General features: G+C 38.1%; 1 protein-coding gene across 5 annotated transcripts in view; it reads right to left on the reverse strand.

Moving 5' to 3' along the window:
* SEMA5A (semaphorin 5A) overlaps positions 1-23,107 on the reverse strand; it is a 350,205-nt gene that overhangs the window by 79,460 nt on the left and 247,638 nt on the right. For all 5 annotated transcript variants that reach the window (XM_056332052.1, XM_056332048.1, XM_056332050.1 and 2 more), the window contains exons 13-16: positions 17,025-17,142; positions 11,131-11,312; positions 8,473-8,616; positions 246-393 (exon numbers count right to left, since the gene is read on the reverse strand). In XM_056332052.1, the coding sequence (XP_056188027.1) occupies positions 246-393; positions 8,473-8,616; positions 11,131-11,312; positions 17,025-17,142 (592 nt within the window). The remainder of the gene's footprint in view (positions 1-245; positions 394-8,472; positions 8,617-11,130; positions 11,313-17,024; positions 17,143-23,107) is intronic.

A 23,107-nucleotide genomic window follows, 5' to 3' on the forward strand; every position in this document is an offset into this window, starting at 1 on the left:
AACCTTGGCTCAGGAAGCTCATATTCTAAATGATATTGTGAAAAAGCTTAATATACATTTCTGACTGATAAACTGTGTGAATTTCAGCATACATGAGGAACATGGAGACAAACACACTCTGGTGACCACTGTGGTGTTCACATTAGGTGCAGAACATACAGAGATACACAGATGCCCTATGGACAGAGACATCCTTGGCATACGGCTGTAGATATTTGCTAAAGGTAAAGCTGAGAATTACTTACCACACTGCAGCCGGGACAGTCAGGACCATTTTCACATGTCCTACGCCGTGCCTGGATCCCTCCTCCACACTGAGCAGTGCAGCGCTCCCACGGACCCCAGCCTGTCCAAAACACATGAGGTGGGCACAACAAATGCTCATTGCAGTACCTGTGAGAAGAGGCAAACAAGGAGGAAAAAAACCCTATTTAGTACCAAGACAAGATCTCCCCCCAAAGTCCCTAATTTGCCTTATTCAGACAGATGTTTGTACAGGGAAATATTTTATACAAGGGCCCCCTCTCTATTCATAACGCACTGAACTAACAGTTGTCACACTGCACAGAGTGTTTAAACATTTGAGATTTTATTTTTGGCTGCAATTGCGTGGGTGAAGCATTTGTTTGCTTTATTCAGTGCCTTTATACAAACCATGCAATACAACCATGCTATTGTACTGTGAGCACGTAAGTAAGGTTGACAACTACTTTATTAAAAACAGTTGTGGCTATACATCTGGGGCAGAAGTGAGTCATCCAAATGGAAGGCAACCATTTATGCAAGCATGCTGTCTTTTATCAGTCTCCAGCTAAGCATCGATTAGGCTCCCTCTCTCCTTTTCAGAGATCTAAACTTGCTTTTTGTTTTCCACAGTGTCTCCACATTTATGGGTAAAACAAAAGCTAAAACATTCATTCTAAGCATAAAGAACTGTACTGCTCTCATAATGTTATTACTTTACCTTTTAAAGGGTGCTTTTAGCTACGATAATCTTTGAAGGATTTCCCAGTGAGTGGCAAACTGCTTCAGAGGCCTACTAAGTTCTTGAGGGAAGCAGGAATATTTTGCTACTGAGCTGCCATTATTATAACAAGAATTGAGATATGTGGGAGGGTGCCAAGTTTTAGTGAGTTTTTTCATCTTTTTTAAAACCCTAAGGTTCCTGATTTTTTGAGTGCGCCGTACAACAACTCTAGCTGGAGCATATGCTGCTTAGTAAGGACCCTCTACACAGGTCCAAAGGATTTGGGCCACCAGCAAGTGTGACTGGGGCTCTTAAAGAGACCAAGTTGTTATTTCAGATAAAGCAAAGCTACAACAGATACTCAGAAAACACAACCCTGAAGGAGTGCTCTAATATTTTATGGATGCAGCTGGATGGCTCTTGTTCCAACTACTGACTGTCGTGAACAAACAAATCTGTTACAATATTTCCTCATTTTTTACACCAGCCATTCAAAACTCACTGTCTTCTTGCCCTTCTAACAAGTTTCCATCATTTCACTCTCTCCTGCAATGAAAACTGATTCTTATGCTTCAGTAATTCATATTCTACAAAAAGACAAACGACAGTATAAATTTGTCATTTTCAACCAGAATAACTACAACCACTTTTTTTTTTTCTTTTTTTCCAGAAAGCCCCAAGATCCTCAAGCTCTAATTCTTCATTACAAGGGAATCTGCACATTCAGAATTTCATGGGAAAAAAATGTTATTTGTGTATGTAATATACAAAAGTAGGTTTATCACATATGCTGCAGTCTATGATTCAGAATTTCTCCTTAGGTCTGAGCAGCTCCATAAAAATTTAAAAACTCGAGCGTGGGGTAAATAGGGTAGTGACATCTAGTTTTGTGTTTCTATATAGTTAAGGAAAGTATTAACAGCTTGTATTGACCTCACCTGCTGTTTACCATTAAACTGAGGAAAAAAAACCCCAAATGCTCAACATTCATGAATCTGCTATCTCAGAATTCTTCAGCGCATGATTTGGGTGAATGTTTTTCAACAGTAGCTTATACATAAACTACTTTTTTTCCCCCTCCTGCATGTTCTATATTTGCAATTCACAATTCACATTATTCCATCACTAAAGATGCATAGGAATGTTCTGTGCCTGGATATTCTTCCCCCAAAACTCCAACAGCTGCACACATCCTTTGTCACATGCAGTCATTTATGTGAATGTTTGTGATAGTTTGTCTCTGTGATCATTTGTTGAGAATGTGTACCCAATGAAACATAGGTGTAACATCACCATTTATTTAGTCAAATTAGTACATATTTTGTATAATTTAATTAGTTCTTAATGGAAATGTGCTAAGTTCATTCGAGGGACACACACAGGATAAAGCAAGCCTGCCATGAAGTTGAGAATTACCAATATTCAGCCACACTAGAAGTAAAATTAAGCATGGGACTCACCTTAAAATATAGGTATGTACAGTGTAGCTGTCTATAAATGAAGTAGTCATCTAAACTTGAGCAGCAATTCATGGAAAGAAACAGCCCTTTTAAGAACATGGTTGGACTTGATGAACCTAAAGGTCTTTTCCAGCCTAAATGATCCTATGATTCTATGATTTATGTCACATGAAAGCAAATGACTACTGTAGGTCATACAAATACAGCCCTCAATATAGGATTTCTGTCCGTTGACTGTAAAGGCTGTGTGGGAGGCCATCTAAGCTCCCATTACAGCCAATGAAAATTTTGTCAATACAAGCTAAGGAGACTAGAATGATTAATTTGAGCAAATTTAGAAATATACAGTAGAAGGAGACAAATCACTCTGTTTACCACAGCCTGTATTGACTTGACTTCTACAGACTAATGGAAGTTCAGACACCTGACTCAAACATAAGCGCTCATATTTGTGGACACCTTAAGTTAGGTGTGACAAATCTCACTTAGATGAGACTCCTGACACTATGCAGTGCCTCTTTGAGTGTCATTGTGCCCTGTCACCTGCTCCCTCACTTGAGCAGAAGACAGAAAAGAAATCTAACAACTGACACAGCAAGCACTTCAAAGGCTGGCAATTCTGTTAACCAATGGCATTTAAAGATGCAGTTGAAACTACAAGATGAAACGAGAAAAAAGCCCTAAAATGTCTATGCAAGCTACTTAACTTCAATTTAGGATACTTTAAAAAAAAAAAAAAAAAGGGAACAACAGAAGAGAGTGTCAAATTTTCCTTCTTTTTTTTTTTTTTTTTTTTTTTTTCCCCCCAGGAAAAGAAAAAAGAAACCCCAACAGCACAGCATACAAGTAGAATCTTATTTTCTTTTCTGCCAGCCAGCTTCCGAAAACATCAGGTATGTTTCACAGCTAGAGACATCCCTGCAATTGATCTTTGAAAGCTGTGCAAAGCACAGGGCTTTGAGCCAAGTTTCATTATATCTCTTCTTGGCTGCATTTCAAGTCACTCAGTAACCCTTTTTCCCTTTTGCTCTGTCTTCCCCTCTTAATTTTGTTCTCAGGACCCACAGGGCTAACATTTTACAGTAATTCAACAAAACATGCAATGCAAGAAACTGGAATCTGTGAAGCCACTGTCCTCTCCCCTAATCTAACTGCAATGAGGTCAGAAGGGAGAACAGCCTTGAGAAATGTGGGTTTGTACAGTGACCCTTCCCGCTCCCTCTTGCAGTGGTTCCAAGTTCAAATGCCCTAATAAAGAAATTGTCATACTGGAGGAAAGGAGAACATTCTCTGTCCAGTTGTGTCCATAACCACTAGCTCCTACAGTAATTATTTTTTTTCTTTATTTTTAATTTTTCTCCCCCCAGGAAATTCCAGTACAACTGGAATTACTATTCTTGTTCCTATGAAGTTCAGTCTTCAGTAAAACATCAATTTATTTCAGTGTTGCCACGTAGGCTAACTGCATGACAGTTAAAAATGTGTCTTTTTTTATTCCACAGGGAGGTGCTATTTAATTTAAACACATAGTTCTTAATTTTGAACTATATTATACTAGCAATGTACTTAAGAAAAACAAACCTTCATCACTGTCTGCCCATTCCAATGCCATATATTGTTATGTGATGGGTATTCATGATTACCAGCTGGGGACTTACTGGGAAGCACAGACTATACTGAGGTTGATGGGAATGCTGGATTCCTTTAATTGAAGGCAGACACATGATGCACACACATGTCTTACTGTACTGAGATTGCTGAGTTGACAGAAATCCCCACCCAGCAGACTGTGGAAGGTGGTGGGGGCCAGGGCTCCCAGGGGTTTCCATGGAAGAGGAGGGAGCAGGGAGAGCAAGGAGAATGGGGAGCACACAATTCCCAACAGACAAGACAGCCACAGGAGTGCAAGCAAGCCCAAAGCCTTGTGGTGTTTGATCTGCTCTGCTGAAGGGGACCAGGCTTGTTCACGCTGCTCAGAAACAAGCCGTGCTACAAAGAGCAGGCACTTGACTCTCATCAGTTCCTCCTTTGGAAGAGGAAACTTATGGAAACAAGCCCAAATGCTCTGAGTATATGCTGAGGATTGTGTACAGGGGGGAAAAAAAAAAAAAAAAAAAAAAAAAAAAAGGTGACAAAATGTACTGCTTCTAATCTTACATACCTCAAAATTTCCAGGACTTTCAAATGTTTATTCCACACCTGCAGCCAATTTATTTTTCAACTTCTGATTTGCGATGCTTTTTTTTCTTTTTTTCTTAGTAATGAAAGATAACTACATTCACTGAAAGCAAGGGATTCTCATTCTAATGTCCCTCATTTCTGCACAGATAGGAGGGAGACCGGTCGACTTAATGAGCCCATATCCACAATATCTTCTACAGAAATGAGAGGAGAAATATTTTCACTCATTCTAAAGAGTTTTCCATCAGCTTTGGCGAATATTTCTCATACAGGAAAAAATCAGAAATTTTTAAGCCCTTAAGGAACTCAACAGAATGTCTTCCACCTGGAGTCTTATCCTTTACTGGGTATTTTATCCTTCACTGGAAATTACTTTACCTGATTAGCACATTTTGTTAAAATACTATTTTTACTCCCTCACCAAATTCTACCTAAAAGCGCATAGGCTACTCTTTTGACCTATTTCTACAAGGTAAATTTGCTTTGTAATACGTCTCTGCTGCTATCTCTCAACTGTTTCCCCCCCACACCCCTTTAGCAGCAAAGCATGCAACAGCTTAACCTACCTGCAACAATAAATTGGCAATCATCGCCATTGATTTCAAGGGAATGACCAGCAAGCATGGAGATGTCTGATACATTAACCATGATAGGATCATGGCTTTCATGAGGTAAAACAAACATAACCTAGACAAACGTTTAGCTCTTAACGCGTGAACAAATACTCTCAGACTGAATATGTATTCACATTTGGTGAATTTATTTCAGCTATACACTGCCTTTTCTGTGTTTGCTTTCTATGGAGTTATGCACTGGACTTCTACTGAAATCATCATTTGTTGAAAAACTTTTTCAATGTTTGTCACGATGTTGGCTGTGGAAATTGAATCCCTTATTTATGCCCCTAAACACATGAAAGTGACATGAGCATGCACTTTTATAAAAACAAATGCACACAAGGTGTAAACCAACTAATTTTAATTTTTACTAAGACTACACATATATTCATTTTACATATGAGCTGGGCCATTAAGAAAGTAAAATATTAGACTATTAATAAGCATCAATTAATTTAAATTAGAAAAAACTGAGAAACTGTTTACTGGTACTCTGGAGAAAAAAACAAGGTAAATTTTGTAGCAGTTACTGCACGTGGAATATTTACTCAGCCTGCTAAATGCACTGACCCCAGTTCTCAAAGAAACTGTTTCCATTTGGTGCAGATGTAACTCCAGTGGTACTGGAGAAAAGCAGTGAATTAGGACTACTGTAAATGCTGGTACTCCAAATACAAAAAGTAAATACTGCCCTCCAAACTCCCTACAAGTCGCCAGAGCCCTGGGGACACTCATGAAGCCCTAATGGCCCCAACCAGCCTCACCTGAGACCTCTACCCACACCCACGGGCCCAGGATCTCTATTTAAGCTCTGCCAGGGACCTTCAACCCCTGCCTAAGCTGTTGAAGAAGTGCTCGGCCTTGTCCCTGGCCCACCATAAACCCCTTGGTCTAGATGTCAATGTGTGGACCAGATTCTGGCCTTAGCCCTGTTGCTACAGACCTACGCAGTGACCACTGAACCCAATCCTAACCCTGGCCAGTGGCTTGGCTTCCCAGCTGGACCTCAGACCTGCCTCACTGCCATGGTATCACCTATGATCCAGATTCTTGGTTGGATCTGGCCACAGTCTCCAGGCTTGTCCCATTCTCCTGCTGGAGGTGGTGGGATGGGCCCTGGTTGGCATGTTTCCCAGAACCTTCTGCTTTTTGACAGCTCTGAAAAGACTTATCCAAGCACATGGCCTGACACTGACAAAAATCCTGGCAAAGAAATGATGCCTTATTCCTCTAGCTGCTTTACAAGCTATATGACAACTTCCTAACGCACCACACCTTCTGGAAGTAAATTTTAGAAGCACTTTAAAAAACAATAATTTAAAAGTATTAGCACGTGTGATGGAATAGACGAGCGGGAGGAAGGTGCATGGCCAGTGGGAGTGAAGGGTGTTTTAGGGGGACAGGAAGCAGTGGCAGAAGAACCGCGACAGAAAAAGGCACCTTACAGTAAACTCACGGGCACACGCATCCCAGGTTGCTGCTGAACTGGACAAAGAGGGAAAGGACAAGTAACTTGCAGACCATGATGGTAAAGCAACATAAGCCTGCTGGTCCTTCAGAGCTGTTACATAGGAAAATTCAGTCCTTCTAGACTCCTATTATTTCAACTCATTGTAAGTGTCACTTTCCATTTTGTAACGGCTTTTTTAGTGCACCCATTTTTCTTAATATCAGACATTTTCACCTATAATTATGGAAGTATTTCTCACTGTTTTCTGTATTTCTCTGAAACTCCTTATTGGACTTTCATTCCATGTTAAACTTAAGATGAACAATGACTACTAACATTCATAGTCCATCACAAAAAAGTTAGCCAAGCTAAACTCTTCTATATTCAGTCTCATCGTGTCCTACCGTTGACTGACCTCTCAGTTCAAGAAAATCAGTAAGTGCTATTCATGCTGGGGACAGAGCTACGTAACAGCAGATATAATCTACATTTGGTGCCGATGGCTTTTTGGTTGGGCAACCTATTTTCAGAAAGCAATTTACAAAACAACAATATGCTCTCCTCTGTGATGAAGTAGTAAATACTCATGGTTCTGAAACAGCAAGAAGTGTTCACATGTTCTGTGATACTGATCTTTTACATTTAGAGTTAGAAAGCAAGGTCCCTGATGATCTGTTAATACATGAATGTGTGATGTAACTTCCCTTCAATGGAATCTCTTAATCTGAAGAAATTCCAGAATTGGTGTTTAATTAAATCCTTCACTGAAACTCATCATAAAGGTTACTGAATCTTGTATTCATCCAACAACAATATAGGACACTAAATCATCCATACAGAAATGCTGAAGTAGGCTGCAAGTGCATACTGAGACGAAATGTATCCACATATACCTCTTGGAATGGATGACTACAGTACACCGAATTCTTACACCAACACCAGTCTTCTGCTATCTAGCTTTTTGGCATGCCTCAGGAAACATCATAATGCATCTAAGCTGTGATTTACCTGAATATATTCTAGTTTGATTTAAATAAATGTTTAATTTCTGTTAAAATTTGTAACACACAAATTACAAATTACTGATATTAGGGTGCATGTAAAATGGAATCAGAGGCCTGAACTTTACATTCTGAGACAGTGACAAAATACCCAGCCCAGTGCCAAAGCAGTAGATGGTGAAATCAAAATCTGAGCTGACCTGATCTGCTCAGGGGTTAATATATATACAAACAATTTAAAAAAAAAAAAAAAAAAAGAAAAACCTGAAACCTTCCTAAAAGATATTTGAGTTCAAGGTGTACTACATTTATTGAATATAAAACAAAGCCCTTGAAACTTCCTTTCATGTTATATAGATGCTTAATTCATTTAAGACAGAAAAAAATGAACTCACAGCATCAGTAACATAGTGCTGTGACCTTACTATATTTTGCTCTGAATTCCAGGTCTTGAGGCTGGGTGAGTTACAATTCAAACACACTGCAATCAATTTTCAAGGAGAATCAATTTTCAGGGTCTCAAGGGACAGCAGCACATTGCTTCAGCACAATTCTCTGGCACTACCAGGAGCTCTCAGCTGGCTCAGGAGGGCTGCAGCTAAGTGAAAGATGAAGGAACTGCTGCAGAGCCACAGCCTTGCTAATGGGAATACTGCTATTGTGCAGCAGTGAAGTCAAAGAGAGAGTGAAAGGAATGGGATGAGAAAAAAAAAAAGGCAGGTAAAGGAGAAAATGTCCTGTGGAATACAGCTGAGCAGAAGATATTAAAACAGACAGTAGAAAAAAGATAGCTTGCCTCTCCTCACGATTCTGTCCCACACAGACGCGTCCTCCATGTCGAGGGGTTGGATTGCTGCAGGAACGCTGACGAACTTGAAAGCCTATTCCACAAGTGGTACTACAAGGTGACCAAGAAGTCCATGGTGTCCAGCCTCCATTTCTGGTAGAACAAAAAGCTCAGGCTCTGTCATCTGTTATACATAGCGAATGGCTGATTAGGTGTGACTGACAGCAGAATCTGGCCCATTAATATTCCTGTAGAAGTTATTAATACTGCATTGTGTTGTATTTCTTAGAGAATATCGAAATACAATAAGGGTGCACCGATCCTTCCGTATTCCATGCTTTGTAATCAGCAACTGCTAAAATGACCCCGTTACACAAGATGTAAAGTACAAAGATATGAAGCTAATTAGTTGCTTTTGGTCACTTTATTCTGGGTAAACTTCATCTGCAAATTCCTGTATTAAAGTTCTGAAGATAACTTATAATTACATACTGTTCCAATTACAATTTGTGGGTCCTTCTGTCAGGAAGATTAAAGTGTCAAGTTTTGCTACCTCTTCTGAAAGGAAAGTGATTAAAGTTTGGAGAAAAAGGTGGCCCAGGGGAGAGCTTATCACCCTCTACAGTTACCTGAAAGGAAGTTGTAGCAAAGTGGGTGTCAGTCTCTTCAAACAAGTGATAGGACAAGAGGAAATGGCCTCAAGTTGCACCAGGGGAGGTTTAAATTGGATATTAGGAAAAATTTCTTCACCAAAAGGGTTGTCAAGCATTGGAACAGGCAGCCTAGGGAAGTGGTTGAGTCACCATCCCTCGAGGTATTTAAAAGACATGTAGACATGGCTCTTAGAGAGATGGTTTAGTGGCGGGTTTGGCAGTGTTAGGTTTGCTGTTGGACTCAATGATCTTAAAGGTCTTTTCCAACTTAAATGATTCTGTGATTCTACAGGAAGAAGAGTAATAAGCAAGTATCAAAATGCATTAGTTCACAATTTCAACTGGACACTCTGATAAGGCACCAATACCTTATTTGAAATGTTAAAAAAAGAAAAACCTAACAGAATTCACAAGCTGTACCATGCATTTGTGAACTTTTGGAAAGGACATTCCTATCTCTCTTTAATATACCCTGGGAGAAAATATAGTAGACCAAACATCTCAAAATGAATTTCATACCCTGTCCTAAGCAAAAAATTATGCACTTCTGCAGTTCCTAAAACCTTTTGACGGCTAGATTCCAGTTTCTATATTGGTAGAAGACAAATAGAAATCACGAAATATAAAACTAAAACATGAGTTCTTAAGATTTCATCATAAAGGCAAAAGTTAAAATACTGCCTTGCTTGATTTTGAAATATTTTTTTACAAGGAAAACTAATTAAATCCAGTAATAAAAATGACATTAGATTATTCAAATAATTTATCACAAATATTACCAAATTAAATCTCAGTCATCTTGATGTCTTCCTTCTTATTATAAGGGAAATAAGATTCGATAACAGAGAAAAAAAGCTTGTGGGGAAAAAAAATCAGCTATCACTATGAACACAGACATAAAAACAAGATCACCATCAGTGCAATGTCTGACCCAAGTGGTGAAATGAACAAAATATCTGGATATCCAAATTCTTGGAATCAATTAGTAATATAGCAGTGTTAACAGAAGCAAGGTGTTAAAACAGTGGTGTAATACTGCCAATGGTAGTACATGAGTCAAGTCCCAAATCATGTTCCAAATTCCCTTCTATACCTGACAGCAAATAGCTGTTGTTTGATTGTCCAGTAGCTCACAGCATGCTTATCTTTTCTGCTGTTCTCATGATCTGACGTTACATACTATATTGTTATGTTTTCAATAATTTCCCTAAACTTGACTATTTCCACTTACAGAGGTTGCAGTTATCTTGTGCAGAAGGGTAAATTTTATTCACTACCATGATGTACTTCTGTTGTTTAAAACAAAACAAAACAAAACAAGAGACAAAAAGCAGGAAGAATCACTGCAAATAAGCAGAATGCACCAGTATATGTTTCCTCCTATAGTTAAAGTATATATAATGTTTTAAACCTGAACTCCTAATGCATTTTAGATTATACAGTGTTCTGAGTCCCTTTGAAATGATCTGCTCTCACTTTTCTCTGGGACTTGTTATGTGCCTGAGGAAGACAAAGGAGTGGCTGGAGAGTGGCATACAGGCTGTTAAAAGATCTAGATGTCATGATACAACCAAAAGATATAATGAAAACATTTTTCCCAAGATAGAATGGGGGAAGACAATAGTGACATGAGACCTCCAAAAAAGTAAACAGTTCTGACTTCTAGAAAAATAAGTCTTATGACTTAAAGAATTGAGAAAAAGTGTCATACTTTGGGTACTACCTCATCTTTTTTTCTTTTTTTTTTCTCTTTCAGAGTTTGTCAAAATTAGCTGAAGACAATATTATTTAGTACACAACATTTGAAACCACTATTTGCCATCTGGCTCATTGTCTCACAAAGTGTGAGAGATACCTTCTGATGTCTTATTTGCTGTGGCCATTGCTATGAGCTGTTTCATGCACAAAGCAGGATCAGTGGATTGCAGATGAGATTTCAAAAGGTAAGTTCTATTCTGATTAAGTTAAAAACTTTTAAACCGTAAATGATAGAACTTGGGATTGTTTTGTGTACCTGGAACAGTTGGCAATCTCCATGGTTGGTCCTTCACACAGCCAGCCTCCACACTGAGGAGCAGGACTGTCACACACACGTGTCCTGCAGAGGCAGGAGCCAACACTGGCACTGTCAGTGTGGGTGCAAGGTTTCCACTGCGACCATGTTCCAAAATGCCCATCCACTGTCAGATTCCTCATCTAGAAACAAACACAAAAGAAAGGCTTAGCTGAGGTTTCACAGTTCCTTCATATAACCTCTAAATTCTGCAGTACATGGAGGTACAGCCTTCAGCCACCAACAATAAAAGCCTCCACTGGAGAGGTATACCTTCCAGACAGCATGTTTCTCTTATAATTTCTGTAGCTGCATGTCCCACCACCTCCAACTGATCTGGGGCACTTGATGGCACCATTATAGCAATAACAGTGACCATTACCTTTCACAATGATGCTTGCCTACAGTGATTCAATAGAAAGTATAGTTCTACTTTCTTTATTATCTTCTGACAGTTTTCCCTATTGCCTAAAAATTTACCTGTGATTGGGAACCTGGATACTGACTGTAAAACAGCATGTGCAAGAACGCTTGTGGGAACCCAAATCTAGATCAAAAAGAAAAGGCAGCAGATGATAAGGAAGAAAGAAGAAGTTATTTACTATGGGTGTGGTGAGGGACTGGAACAGATTGCTCAGAGAAGTTCTTGATGCCTGGATGCCCCATCCCTGGAAGAGTTCAAGGCCAGGCAGGATGGGGCTTTTAGTAACCTGATCTAGTGTCAGGTGTCCCTGCCCATGGCAGGGGGTTGGAACTAGATGATCTTTAAGTCCCTTCCAACCCAAACCATTCTATAATAGTACAGAGTAACATAACTGGATGAATCCAATTCAAATCTCCATGACAAGTTTTTTTGAAGGACATTTCATATATCATTTCGTAACAGTGAAATGTGGCTTTAAATATGACTTTCTCTAAACGTTAGATGTAACTATATGTATAAAAAGCTGCACCTAACCCTATATGATGACACTTTGCTCCCGCTGAAGTTGATTCTCAACACTTTTGGCTGGAAGTGTCAGACCATTCTCATCTTGACTGAAATATTTCCATCATGCAGCCATAACACATGTTAATAAGAAATCTTTCCCATCCAGCTGAAAATGTGCTACTGGAAATCAGAAGCCTCCATGGTTACTGGAACTTCTGAAGAAAATGGTGCTGGACACAGGGAATTCAGCTCTTTTAACAAAGACAAGCTTTCATATTACTAATTCTTTTAGCAAGGTTTTAATCTTGAAAAATCTGTGATCATAAAAGGAAATTATGACCATTTTTTCACTTAAATGCTAAAGGATTTACCTTCGGATTGTCACTTTTTAACTTCAATCAAAACAACAGTACTAACAAGTGCAGGCTAAATAACGTTTAAAGTCATTCTTAGATAAAAATAAATATGTATCAGTCGTAGCCATGCATATTTTATCAAATGTGTAAGAATGTAACACTAACATTTGCTTATATATTGAGACAGGAACTACAGCTGTAGATGGTCATGAATGATCTGAAACAGTGTCTCCCTTTGCTATTTTTAGTATTGTTTCGTTTTTAAAGTGGTGAGGGAAGTATACACTTCACTAATAATTTTAAGATACAAGAGATTTGATTACAGCACAAGCCATGTTTCCACTGCCATGCTGGTGCTGGCTGATTCTTTCCACTGTGGTAAAGGTTCCATAATTTCACTATCAATTACATTCTTCAAGATTTATTTTTCAGAGATACAGCTTTTCCACAGAACAGCTTTGTGTGTATTCTGCCAGCTACAACTGACACAGACATAATTCACCATTTCAAAAATCTGCTGACAGCTGTTTATTGAAAATAACTCACCGACCTTTGCTCATGCACAGTATACACTGGTGTTTTTCATAAGACAACACGAAATACTTCTTGTTAAGTGACAAGTAAGCCCAATCTCTCTTACACTGCTGGTCTAACAAATATGCAGTCCATAAACTAGCAATAATATGTCCCCAATCTAATTAATATCAGATGTGAAAATGCCTTTACTGTTTTCTATTTCTATGCTGCAGCAAAGCATCTTATTTGTTGCACCTACGATTACAAATTAAAGCTACAGTTGTCTATGGTTATCATATCAAGGGGCAGGAAAAATATTCATAAAAATTAGCTGAAAGCTTGAGCTCAGAAGGACATACTGATGGCAGGTTTCTCTTTCTTGTTTTCCCCCCTCCCCCTACTCCTGTAAAGATCATCCTACTGCAGTCTTTGCTGTTCCCCATGACTCACCTGCTCTGTCTCTCTATGAATAGCTCCTTTTCACAAGTGATATCAGTTTCATCATAGGACTACAAGAAAGAAAACTATACTGATGAGAGGCCTTTTAAGCCCTCACCAGAACCTATACCCATTAAGCATTCACAATCTGACACACCTCAAGGGGAAAATCACAATCAATCAGACAATATGGCTGTACTTTCCTGGCCCAACTACACTTACCTCCTCTCTACCACCCTGTTTTTGTCACCCTTTCCCTTCTGCAGATACCTCTAGTCCCTTCTTCCTTCCTAATATCCTCCAAATACCAATCTTCTTTGTCTAGACCCAACTTATCTTTCTGGTTTGTGCCTCTACACTGAGTCAAGGTCACAGCTTCAGTGACCCAGTCTTTAAATCTACCACCTGCTCTTTGGCTTGAGATTACTTTGTGTAGAATTCAGTGGTACTGGAGTATTTCTTGAAGCTGCTAATGAATTCAGGTAAGACCCCATACTATACTTTTTCCTTGCGTGTAGCTGTAAAAATAAAGCCATTTCATTTTGCATACTTATGTAAAAAAAAAAAACAAACAAAACTTTTTTCTAAAATTATTTTTACTTTCCTTGTAAAAGTTCTTTGATAATGTGTATTTTTACATAAAATAACGGTTCATTTTTTAAGTGATGGATTGCAAGTAGTCCCACTGGAAAATATTTCAACAAAACAATGAACCTTCATTACTATCAAAAATATTGGATGAATAATAGGGATATCTGACCAGCTGGAAGAAGGTCAAAGTAGATATATGTGTCTTAGCATTAATTACTATCTGTATTCACACACAATTGGTGTACTCATGCCAACTAAAACAATAACTTCAAAAAAAACCCTTGAGAATTAAATCAAAGCAAGACAACCAGAATAACTGCATTTGCCACAAATGATCTTCAAAGTTCAGAAAGACAATAACACAGATGCTCATCTGCCTCTCCTAGCCCTCTCCCTGCTCTACCATGACATACCAATAAATATTCACATACAGGAGTAATTCCCTAGGAGATAATTTCTCATGTGCAAGTGGTCACACTTTTAATTCTGGGCTAAAGTAGTGTATAAATAGTCTTCTCTATCTGATCGGAGTTTCGAAGAAACTCCTCATGCGTTAATCTGACAAATTTTCTATAGTGTTGGAAAGATAGTGTATTTTACTAATGATTAAGATATTGGTCCCAACTGGAACCAAGAGAAGGACAGTAGAAGTTTTTTAATAATCTGTTGTGTTCTGCCTGCAAAATTATTTTAAATGTATTACAACAAATGTTACAGATGCACATAGCTCAGTTGCCTACAAAACTAAATTCATTACATCTTGGCTTATATATTCTGTGAATACAGCACATAAAAATGCTATAAAAACAAGTATTTGGAAGCCTTGCTAAGAAAACTTTAATCAATTGAAGTCTGCCAGAATACAGTGTTGTTTTAAAGGAAAGTTTCTATGAAGTCTTCAAATTTGTTCCATAATGTGTTAGACAGTAAAGAGGTAAAACCATGCTTTTCAACTTAGAGAGTTAATTCTAAAATTTTCCTTATACAATCTCAAACTGCTCAACTCCAAAATTCCTTTGCAGGGTTGCTTAATCTTTTAATCTCTGACATGCAGTATAAGTCTCACAGCTGTGGATGAAATTCTGAGCAATCCTTTGGTGCTCCTCCGCTTTGACTAGACTGTCATATCCTACACAACTGTCATATAATGATACTAAATAATTGTTTTTCCAGTTGAAAGGAACAGAATTGAATTCTGCTGTCTAAACCATTCCTCCCTCCCCCTCCACCCACTCTTGGCCTCCTGTTTTGTATCTATGAATGAAAATAAGGACTAATGCCAGAATTCAAAGACTAAGCAGCAGGCAGATTGCTCATGCAAACATCAACCAATCAGCCCATTCCAGTAATCCTTTCTAATATAGCAACCCAACTAGGCCACCAGCAACCCCCCCCATAAACACATTTAGCCTGTGGGATTATTACAGGGAGATACGATATGTTCCATGTACTTGGAAATGTATACTGTACAGCGCATCTAGTTACTTGCTAATCAGGAAGGCCAGGGCTGTACTAGTGACTGAATCCAGACTTTCTGTGAGACAACGGCTATGTCTATATTAGCAAGTGGTAGGCACATCAAGTGCAAATCTGGAAAATAAAACAGTTGGTGTTGAAGACTTGACATACACACCATAGATATTTTGTGGGCTTTGCTTTGGGCTTACTCTGGCCATGAATCAAATGCCTAGTAATAGCTGGAGCACATTTTTGGTTTGATTTCATCTGAAAGAAATGTCACTTGTGTGCTTTAAGACTGTTTTGTGATGTGAACCAAAGAATAGCAGATGGGAAAAACCAGAGCATTTACCCCAAAGTTGCTCCTGATTTGAGCTAAAATGCTAATGCAGATTAATCAAATGCAAGCCTTTTTTTTTTTTTATTAGGCCACTATGTGAGAGCATGGATGCAAAGGACAAGACACAAGGATTCTTTAAAAAAATTATTATTTAATGTCAAACACAGACAGTCAGAACACAGGAGCTAGTTCTCAAGGACCTTAGAATCAGCATAATGATTTGTATCTATGAAATTACTGCAACACATGTAGAGATCATAAGTGAAAGCTGGAAGAACTGTATACTAATTTAGCACATCTCTAGTTTACTAAACAAAGCCCAGCTTAGAAAGGAGTATCAGTAAGACGTTAAAAGGAGCTTGTTAAACACACAGAGAATAGGATATGGATGTTGTATGAGCATATAAATTTGTAGATGCATGTGCTCCAGTGGCGAGTGGGGGCAAGTTCAAGAAGCCCTTTTTAGTGATGAAAGCAAAATTGAGTTGGAAAGACTCCCTTTTCATGGGCAGGACAAGACAAAGCAGCATGAGCCTCCAAAGGAAAGAGCTTAGTAGCACAAGGAAGACCCTTTTTAACCCTCTTTTTGTGCTCTCTGAGGGAGAAGAATCAATATTAAAAGAACACTGGACCACATTAAAAAGGAGAAATATAAATCAACTTTGTTGTTTGGGTTTTTTATATTACATTTCTTCAATACTATTTTTAATGAGAAGTGTTAAGCCAATGTAAATATTAACATTAAGTTTATTATAATTATCACTCTGGTCATTTATGTGTGTGAGACTTATACAATTCAACCTTCATATTCATGGCCTTTGAAAGTTTTTTTATAAAAGTTATATGGCCTTTTATATTAGCAATAATAATCTTAAAAGAAAAGATTATACCATTAGTGATTACATTTTTCCAAAGTACAAAACAGAGAAACATCCTGCAGAGAAAAACATGTCAATATTTCTAATCTTAGTGCTTTCAAGGTGGGAACACAGACATTACAGGTAAAAAACTATGCTTTAAAGTACTATAAATAATTTGACCTTATTATATAAGTAGCTTGATGAGAAATAGAAACTAAATATCCTGTTAAAATCTGGTGGGAAGGCCTGAGGAAAATGGCATTAAATACAGTCTTCTGAGGTTGAAAAAACTGTGCCAGCTTATTTTCATGAAATTCACATGGAATCAGAAGGTTTAAGAGGTAGATGAATATATTTGGACTTACAGGACACACAGTAATGCTTTGCTCCCATTGACTCATGCTCAGACTTTCTTCCAGCGTCGTGCATTTCTTCATCACCATGTCCCAGCCACAATAAGGGTCTTGGGATCCAATGCATGCACTGTGAATGAAAACCAATCAGAGAACATGAACATTTCTCTTCATCTGTACTGGCCAAAGATCTCTGAATAGCTATGTGGCATCTATTTATGTTTCATAGGCCTAAAACAGGTAGCAAAAGTGATCTCTCTTGTGGTATGGCACAGACAAAATGACAAAATAGAAGAAGAATGAATTTGAATGCCTACACAAAGCTACGATTTCTTTTCAGTGCATAGCTGAATTTCTTCTGGCTGCATGCATGGTATGTCATCAAGACCAACTAGTGTACTTAATCATGAATTATAGTAATTCATACAAAGCATATGTTGTCTGCTCCAAGTAAAGCTTTTAGGAGTTACAGTTCTTAGTCTTTTCTATCAGTTTTGGAATTATATTTGGAATAATCTTTGTCAGAAAACAGATGACAAAATCTACTCTTTGAAAATCAGTTATAAAACCCTCAGATTTATTTTCTGCACTGTTACAGAATCCATCAAAGTAAGTTCAAAGGGGTGCTGTTGGCTGCCATCACACTTGCTACTTATCGTATGCTTCCCTAGACATTCCCTCCTAGCAGCACGAGGAAGGTCGAAGAAGAGGATGATAGTCCAGCTTCCTACAGACTCTGAAAGATCCACTCCACAATACTATAAGTTCCTTTCTCTATTAAATGGCAGTTTTCTCTTGCTACTGGTAGGTAAAGCATTAACAGTCCATGTTTCATAGCTAAAGATACATTTAAAAGGATGTGGCTTTCCCATCACAGTGAAGCATAATATGATTGTTTTAACATTTGTAAAAATACCTGTAAATTACATATATAATTAATAAATACAAACATGTTATCTAGTTTGTAAAAATTGCTAGACTGATCATTCTTGTTCAACACAAATCCATGGGCATTATCATTCTGTCTTTAATTGTCTATTCATCTCACATCTGTCCAGTGAAGGGCCACAAAGATGATTAAGAGACTGGAACATCTTTTCTATGAGGAGAGGTTGACACAGCTGGAACTGTTCAGCCTGGAGAAGAGAAGGCTCAGAGGGGGACTCATAAATGTGTACAAATACCTGGGAGGGTGTAAAGAAGGGGAAGCCAGGGTCTTTTCAGTGGTGCCCAGTGACAGGATCAGAGGCAATGGGCACAAACGGAAACACAGGAGGTTTCTTCTGAACATAAGGAAACATTTTTTTACTGTGAGGGCGACTAAGCACTAGCACAGGTTGACCAGAGAGGTTCTGGAGTCTCCTTCTTTGGAGATATTCAAAAGTCAACTGGATATTGTCCTGGGCAATGGGCTCTAGGTGAACCTGCTTGAGCAGGAGGCTGGACCAGATGACCTCCAGAGGCCCGTGTCAACCTCAACCCTTCTGTGATTCTCTCCTCCCAAATCCTGTATTTTATTCATATTTCTATTTATGTCAGGCATTCTCCATGTAGTACCAAGTTCAGACAAAATGCAGATCTACTAATTCCCTGCTATACTACTCCATAACACCATCACAGAAGATTCTTAGTGCCTATAAATTTCAAAGAATTTGTTTCTACAGTACACTTGGCAATGTGGATGGCCAGTACTATGTGAAAGGATAGTTCCCATTACAAAATGGGCACAGAGTAAAAGACATAATAGTCAAAACTGCCTAAATACTCCCAATTAGGCTACTAATTCAAAGATAAAACTTTTGGTTTAGGGGACTCAGTGTTGAAAAGAGAGTTCCCACTGATGGCTCTTGCAGCTGTAGGCACTTAGCATTTTTGTAACTCAGGCTGTATGTTTCCATTTAACTATCTAGAAGGTGAGGAAGAAAATTAATCCAAATTATGGACAGTTTTAAGGGTTTTGGTCTTCCAGTGTCTGCAAGCCAAGATGTTCAGCGTTCTCCCACAGAACATCTCCAATAAAGCACGTTTTATGAAAAAAGAATACAAAACAAAATGAAAGGCAACATTAGCTATGCTATTTCTCAAAGTAGAAGTGCTCACCTTTCCAAATTCCTTTATGTTAAGCTTTAATATTTTAAAATGCAGTTATTATGCTTTAGACACCTGTTATTAAAAAAGTGAGTACTTTACAACTATCCTTTCACTTAGAACCACACTCTCTCTTTCCTGGGAGTAAGGTGATCCTTCTACCACTCTGCTTTTAGACTCCATTTCCTCTTTTGCTTTTTTCCCCACATTATTTTCCACTCAGACAAATCAAAATGGCTTGCATCTTTCATTACAAGTCACTTAGAAGTTTTAAGTGGGGCACTTGAAGCGTATTTTGACCATTCTCACAGCTTCCTTGTATCAGAACAGATCCTAATTTCATGGAAGAAATAAAGTTAAAAATATGGTGAAAAGTTCTTGCACTGCTGGGACAAAGCATATTCAATCACCTTGTAGACAATAAACGTGGCCATTCCAGTAAGTGACCAGGTTTGGAGAGCATTGCAGCAAGATCAAAGGAGGTGAGTCTTTTCAGAATTTAGTTAAGAAGGTCCACTGAGCACATGAAAAATATTATTTTAAGATGTTAATAACTCAGCTAAATTCATGCAGATGACAAGAAGCTAAGTACAAAGAACTTCCTCCAAAAAGAAGAGGCATTAACTGTCTTCAGTATTTATTTACTTTTTTTACAGGACAATATATAAATTAATCCTGGACTCATATGAACAATTCAAAACAAAGCAACAGAAAATTTTGTCTGAGAAGTATTCCCCACATGAGGAATTGTAATTTTGCCTTTGCAGTCATTATTATACCTAAGTCTCATTTTGTAAAGGGTTTAATTTTTTTTTTAAATTTTATATTCTGACAGAAAAATCATATCATGAAAGTGTAGTTCAGAATTATCACTCTCTTTCTGGCATTTCAGTTCACCATGCAAGATATATTTATGAAATGAGGCAGGACCTGGCTTAAATAGCTGCCCTGTTTTCAGGTATTGGCACAACAGTCCTTTTCTGTTCTCCCTGCCTCACATCTCAGAAGGATTTTTATTTATTTATTTTAGATCACTTGTTTAGACCACCAGTATATCTGAAAAGTGGATATATTTTCTTCTAAACGAAAAGGAGAGCAGTAATATGCAGTTAAATTTCTACCCATATTTGCTTAATTATGTCAGCTTTTAAAACCTTTTTCTTTCCTTTGAGGGATAATTTGATGTGTGAATAACAGCAGCAAATTATTTTGATTTGCTATGCTTAGATTAAAAAAAAAGCAAAAGAAACAGATAAAAAAATAAGTTTAAAGACAGAAAATGAGAATAGAATAAAGCTTGTATGAAAATAACAGGTTTTATAAATGTTAAATTTAAAGGGACTATTATTAAATCATAAGTATGTGTCCTTACTGTCTTCCACCAATAGAAGTTTCATGTTGTTTTAACTCTTTTTTTAATGAACCTCCCTCCCAAGAGACAGCAGTAAGAGGAATTCAGTGTGTACATAAAATAACAAAAGAAATTGTGCAAAATAGCTGTCAGATTCATGTATGTAAGAGAAGTTGAAAATTAGCTACCACTGTACAGCTTTATCCCTTTCTCCTCCCAAACCTCTGTCTAAATTAAAGCCATTTTAGATGCTACTGTTCAAAAATTAGATAAATTTTAAAATTAGTATTAGGTCTTTCAGTGGACAGAGCTCTGTCAGATAATGACACTGGCAGTAGCAGAGCTGTGTATTAGCCATCTTGTCTCTGGAAGTTATCTTATATCTCAATTTCAACAGCGGTGAAAATGAATGTTTTGTCTGTCACTCCCAGTAGGCACCAGCCCATATCTCTAAGACTTCACGTGATTTGTCCCCACACTTCTAAAACTGGCAGTTTTGTGCAGATGGAAATTCAGGAATAAAAGTGAATTGATTCATTCTAAGACTTGTAATGTCACATACCCTGTTGAGTCAGCACTCTCTGCAAAAACACTCAACTGCTTTTGGCTTCTACTGGTTGATTCTAATTTTCCCCTGCATTGTCGTTTCACATTTTTTACCAGACGTGAATGATAGGTAGTTGAGTGTCTCTCCTGCAAAGCATTCATTTGGCTGTGGTGGTTCAGTATGTCTACTGACAGTCATGCAACACTTAAACAATGGATTTTGACTGACTAGTAACAGAACCGTAAGTCACCTCACTCTAAAACAAGCCAGCAATAGCAGGTCATTTTCTTCAGCTATTTTATAATTATCCCCAAGTAGGCTAGCAAAACTGCTCTACCTGAGTTACGTTTGAGATGACTAATTCAGACAGAAAATGAGTCAGAAACGAACATCATTCAGAGCAAAATATATTGCAAACCCCTTACAGTTTTAGACTAAAAAGAATTTGTTACGTGTGCTCCAAAGAAAAAAGAAAAAAAAAACACCTTAAGATTAAAAGCTATATCCTCATACCATTGATTTCAAAGAGATTTTTAAATCTTCTTTGAGGGGAAGAATATATTCCCATATGAATATACATTAGAAGTGCTGATCAGGTATCCTCTTGAGCTGTAACATTTTGTTCAGAGAACAGACAAACATAAGAGGTGCATCTTTCAAGACTGTTCAATGAAACACTTTTCTGTCTTTACATATATACAGCATTTTGAAGAACACAGGATATTTCTGTCTCCTGACCCTTTCAATCGTTTCTACCGAGACAGCCAGGCCTACCTAGTTCCAATTACTGTCAACTGTGATCTGGACACTTTGTATGCCAGGAACTGAACTGGGGTCACCATCTTATTTCACAGAAGCCAGATTCTTCACTGCATATTTGAACAGAAAACTGAAGATAAAAGCCTGCCTCATGTTCGAAATGCATTGTCCCATCCATTTCTGAATGAATACATGAATCTGATACTAGATGTCCGTATAAAGGCACCTATCAGTGTTTTTTTTTCCATTAGTACTGGTCTTGTAGATATATACATATATATAGGTGTGCAATGAAGAACAGGGATCTAAAGATATAGATGAACAATGCAGAACTTAAATGGTAGGCACACAATTTATAAAGTCCTAGGAGCTCAAACTAAGATGCCTGTCAAATATTTAGAATCCTGCTTAACCCTTGTGTACCATTAAGAAAAATCACACCCTTTAATCATCTCAGTCACCCAGTGTGGACTACTCCTCTTCCTTGAATTTCTGTAAGACAATCAAAATCCATCTGGGTATGATTCAATCCTGCAACATGCTCGGACAATACTAATCTTAAATCTACAAGCCCCTCCCTTCAAATTCTGAATCAGGAACTGATGTATAATTTGTTTAGTAAAGTTGTTTATATCGCACAATTCTATGAAAATTTATGCTTCCAAGTGGCTTTATTTGGAACAAATGTGAAAGACAACTTTCAGAGCACACTCGCTACAAAAGAATGCAGGCTTGCCACTCACTGTAAAGAAATAACTTCTGAGGTCCCCATCCATGTCAATCAGCCAAGACAGAGCCTCCAGCCCTCTCTCTGATCAGGAGGTAGGAGCCTGGAAATGCTGGGACCACCAGGTACAGCTAGGGCTTTCAAAGTCCTTTAATGGGCTGAAACTAGAGCCTGCAAATCTGTGGTTTGCAAATAGGCTCTGAAAATCTGAGCTACCCAAGTGGAAGGCAACCCAAGGTGTGCTAGGCCAGAACAGCAGTAACAGTGATTACCCAGGCTGGACACATTTGCTTCCGTATGGCATCCCCGTGTCTTTAAAAGACCTGTGCATCTTCAGAAGAGATAAATGTAAGTAGGGTACACAACTGCAATATCCTTTTAGTTAGCTGTAGCCTAGGTTCTTCTGAACTTAAATGTTGAGGTTAACTTTATGTTAGAATATGAATTATTATAAAGATAGTAGGCCCAGATTTTGGATATACAACTTCACTCTTTAAAAGTGCTAACCAGATAGCAGGTATCCCAACATTTCAAGGGCACCATTACCTCTCATTCCAGAAGTAACTCCACTGGCCTGACAATGCATCATGAGGAGCAGATAACCTTTAAAGCCATTCAGTTTG

Source organism: Falco biarmicus, chromosome 3, assembly GCF_023638135.1.
Source record: "Falco biarmicus isolate bFalBia1 chromosome 3, bFalBia1.pri, whole genome shotgun sequence".
NCBI classification, from domain to species: domain Eukaryota; kingdom Metazoa; phylum Chordata; class Aves; order Falconiformes; family Falconidae; genus Falco; species Falco biarmicus.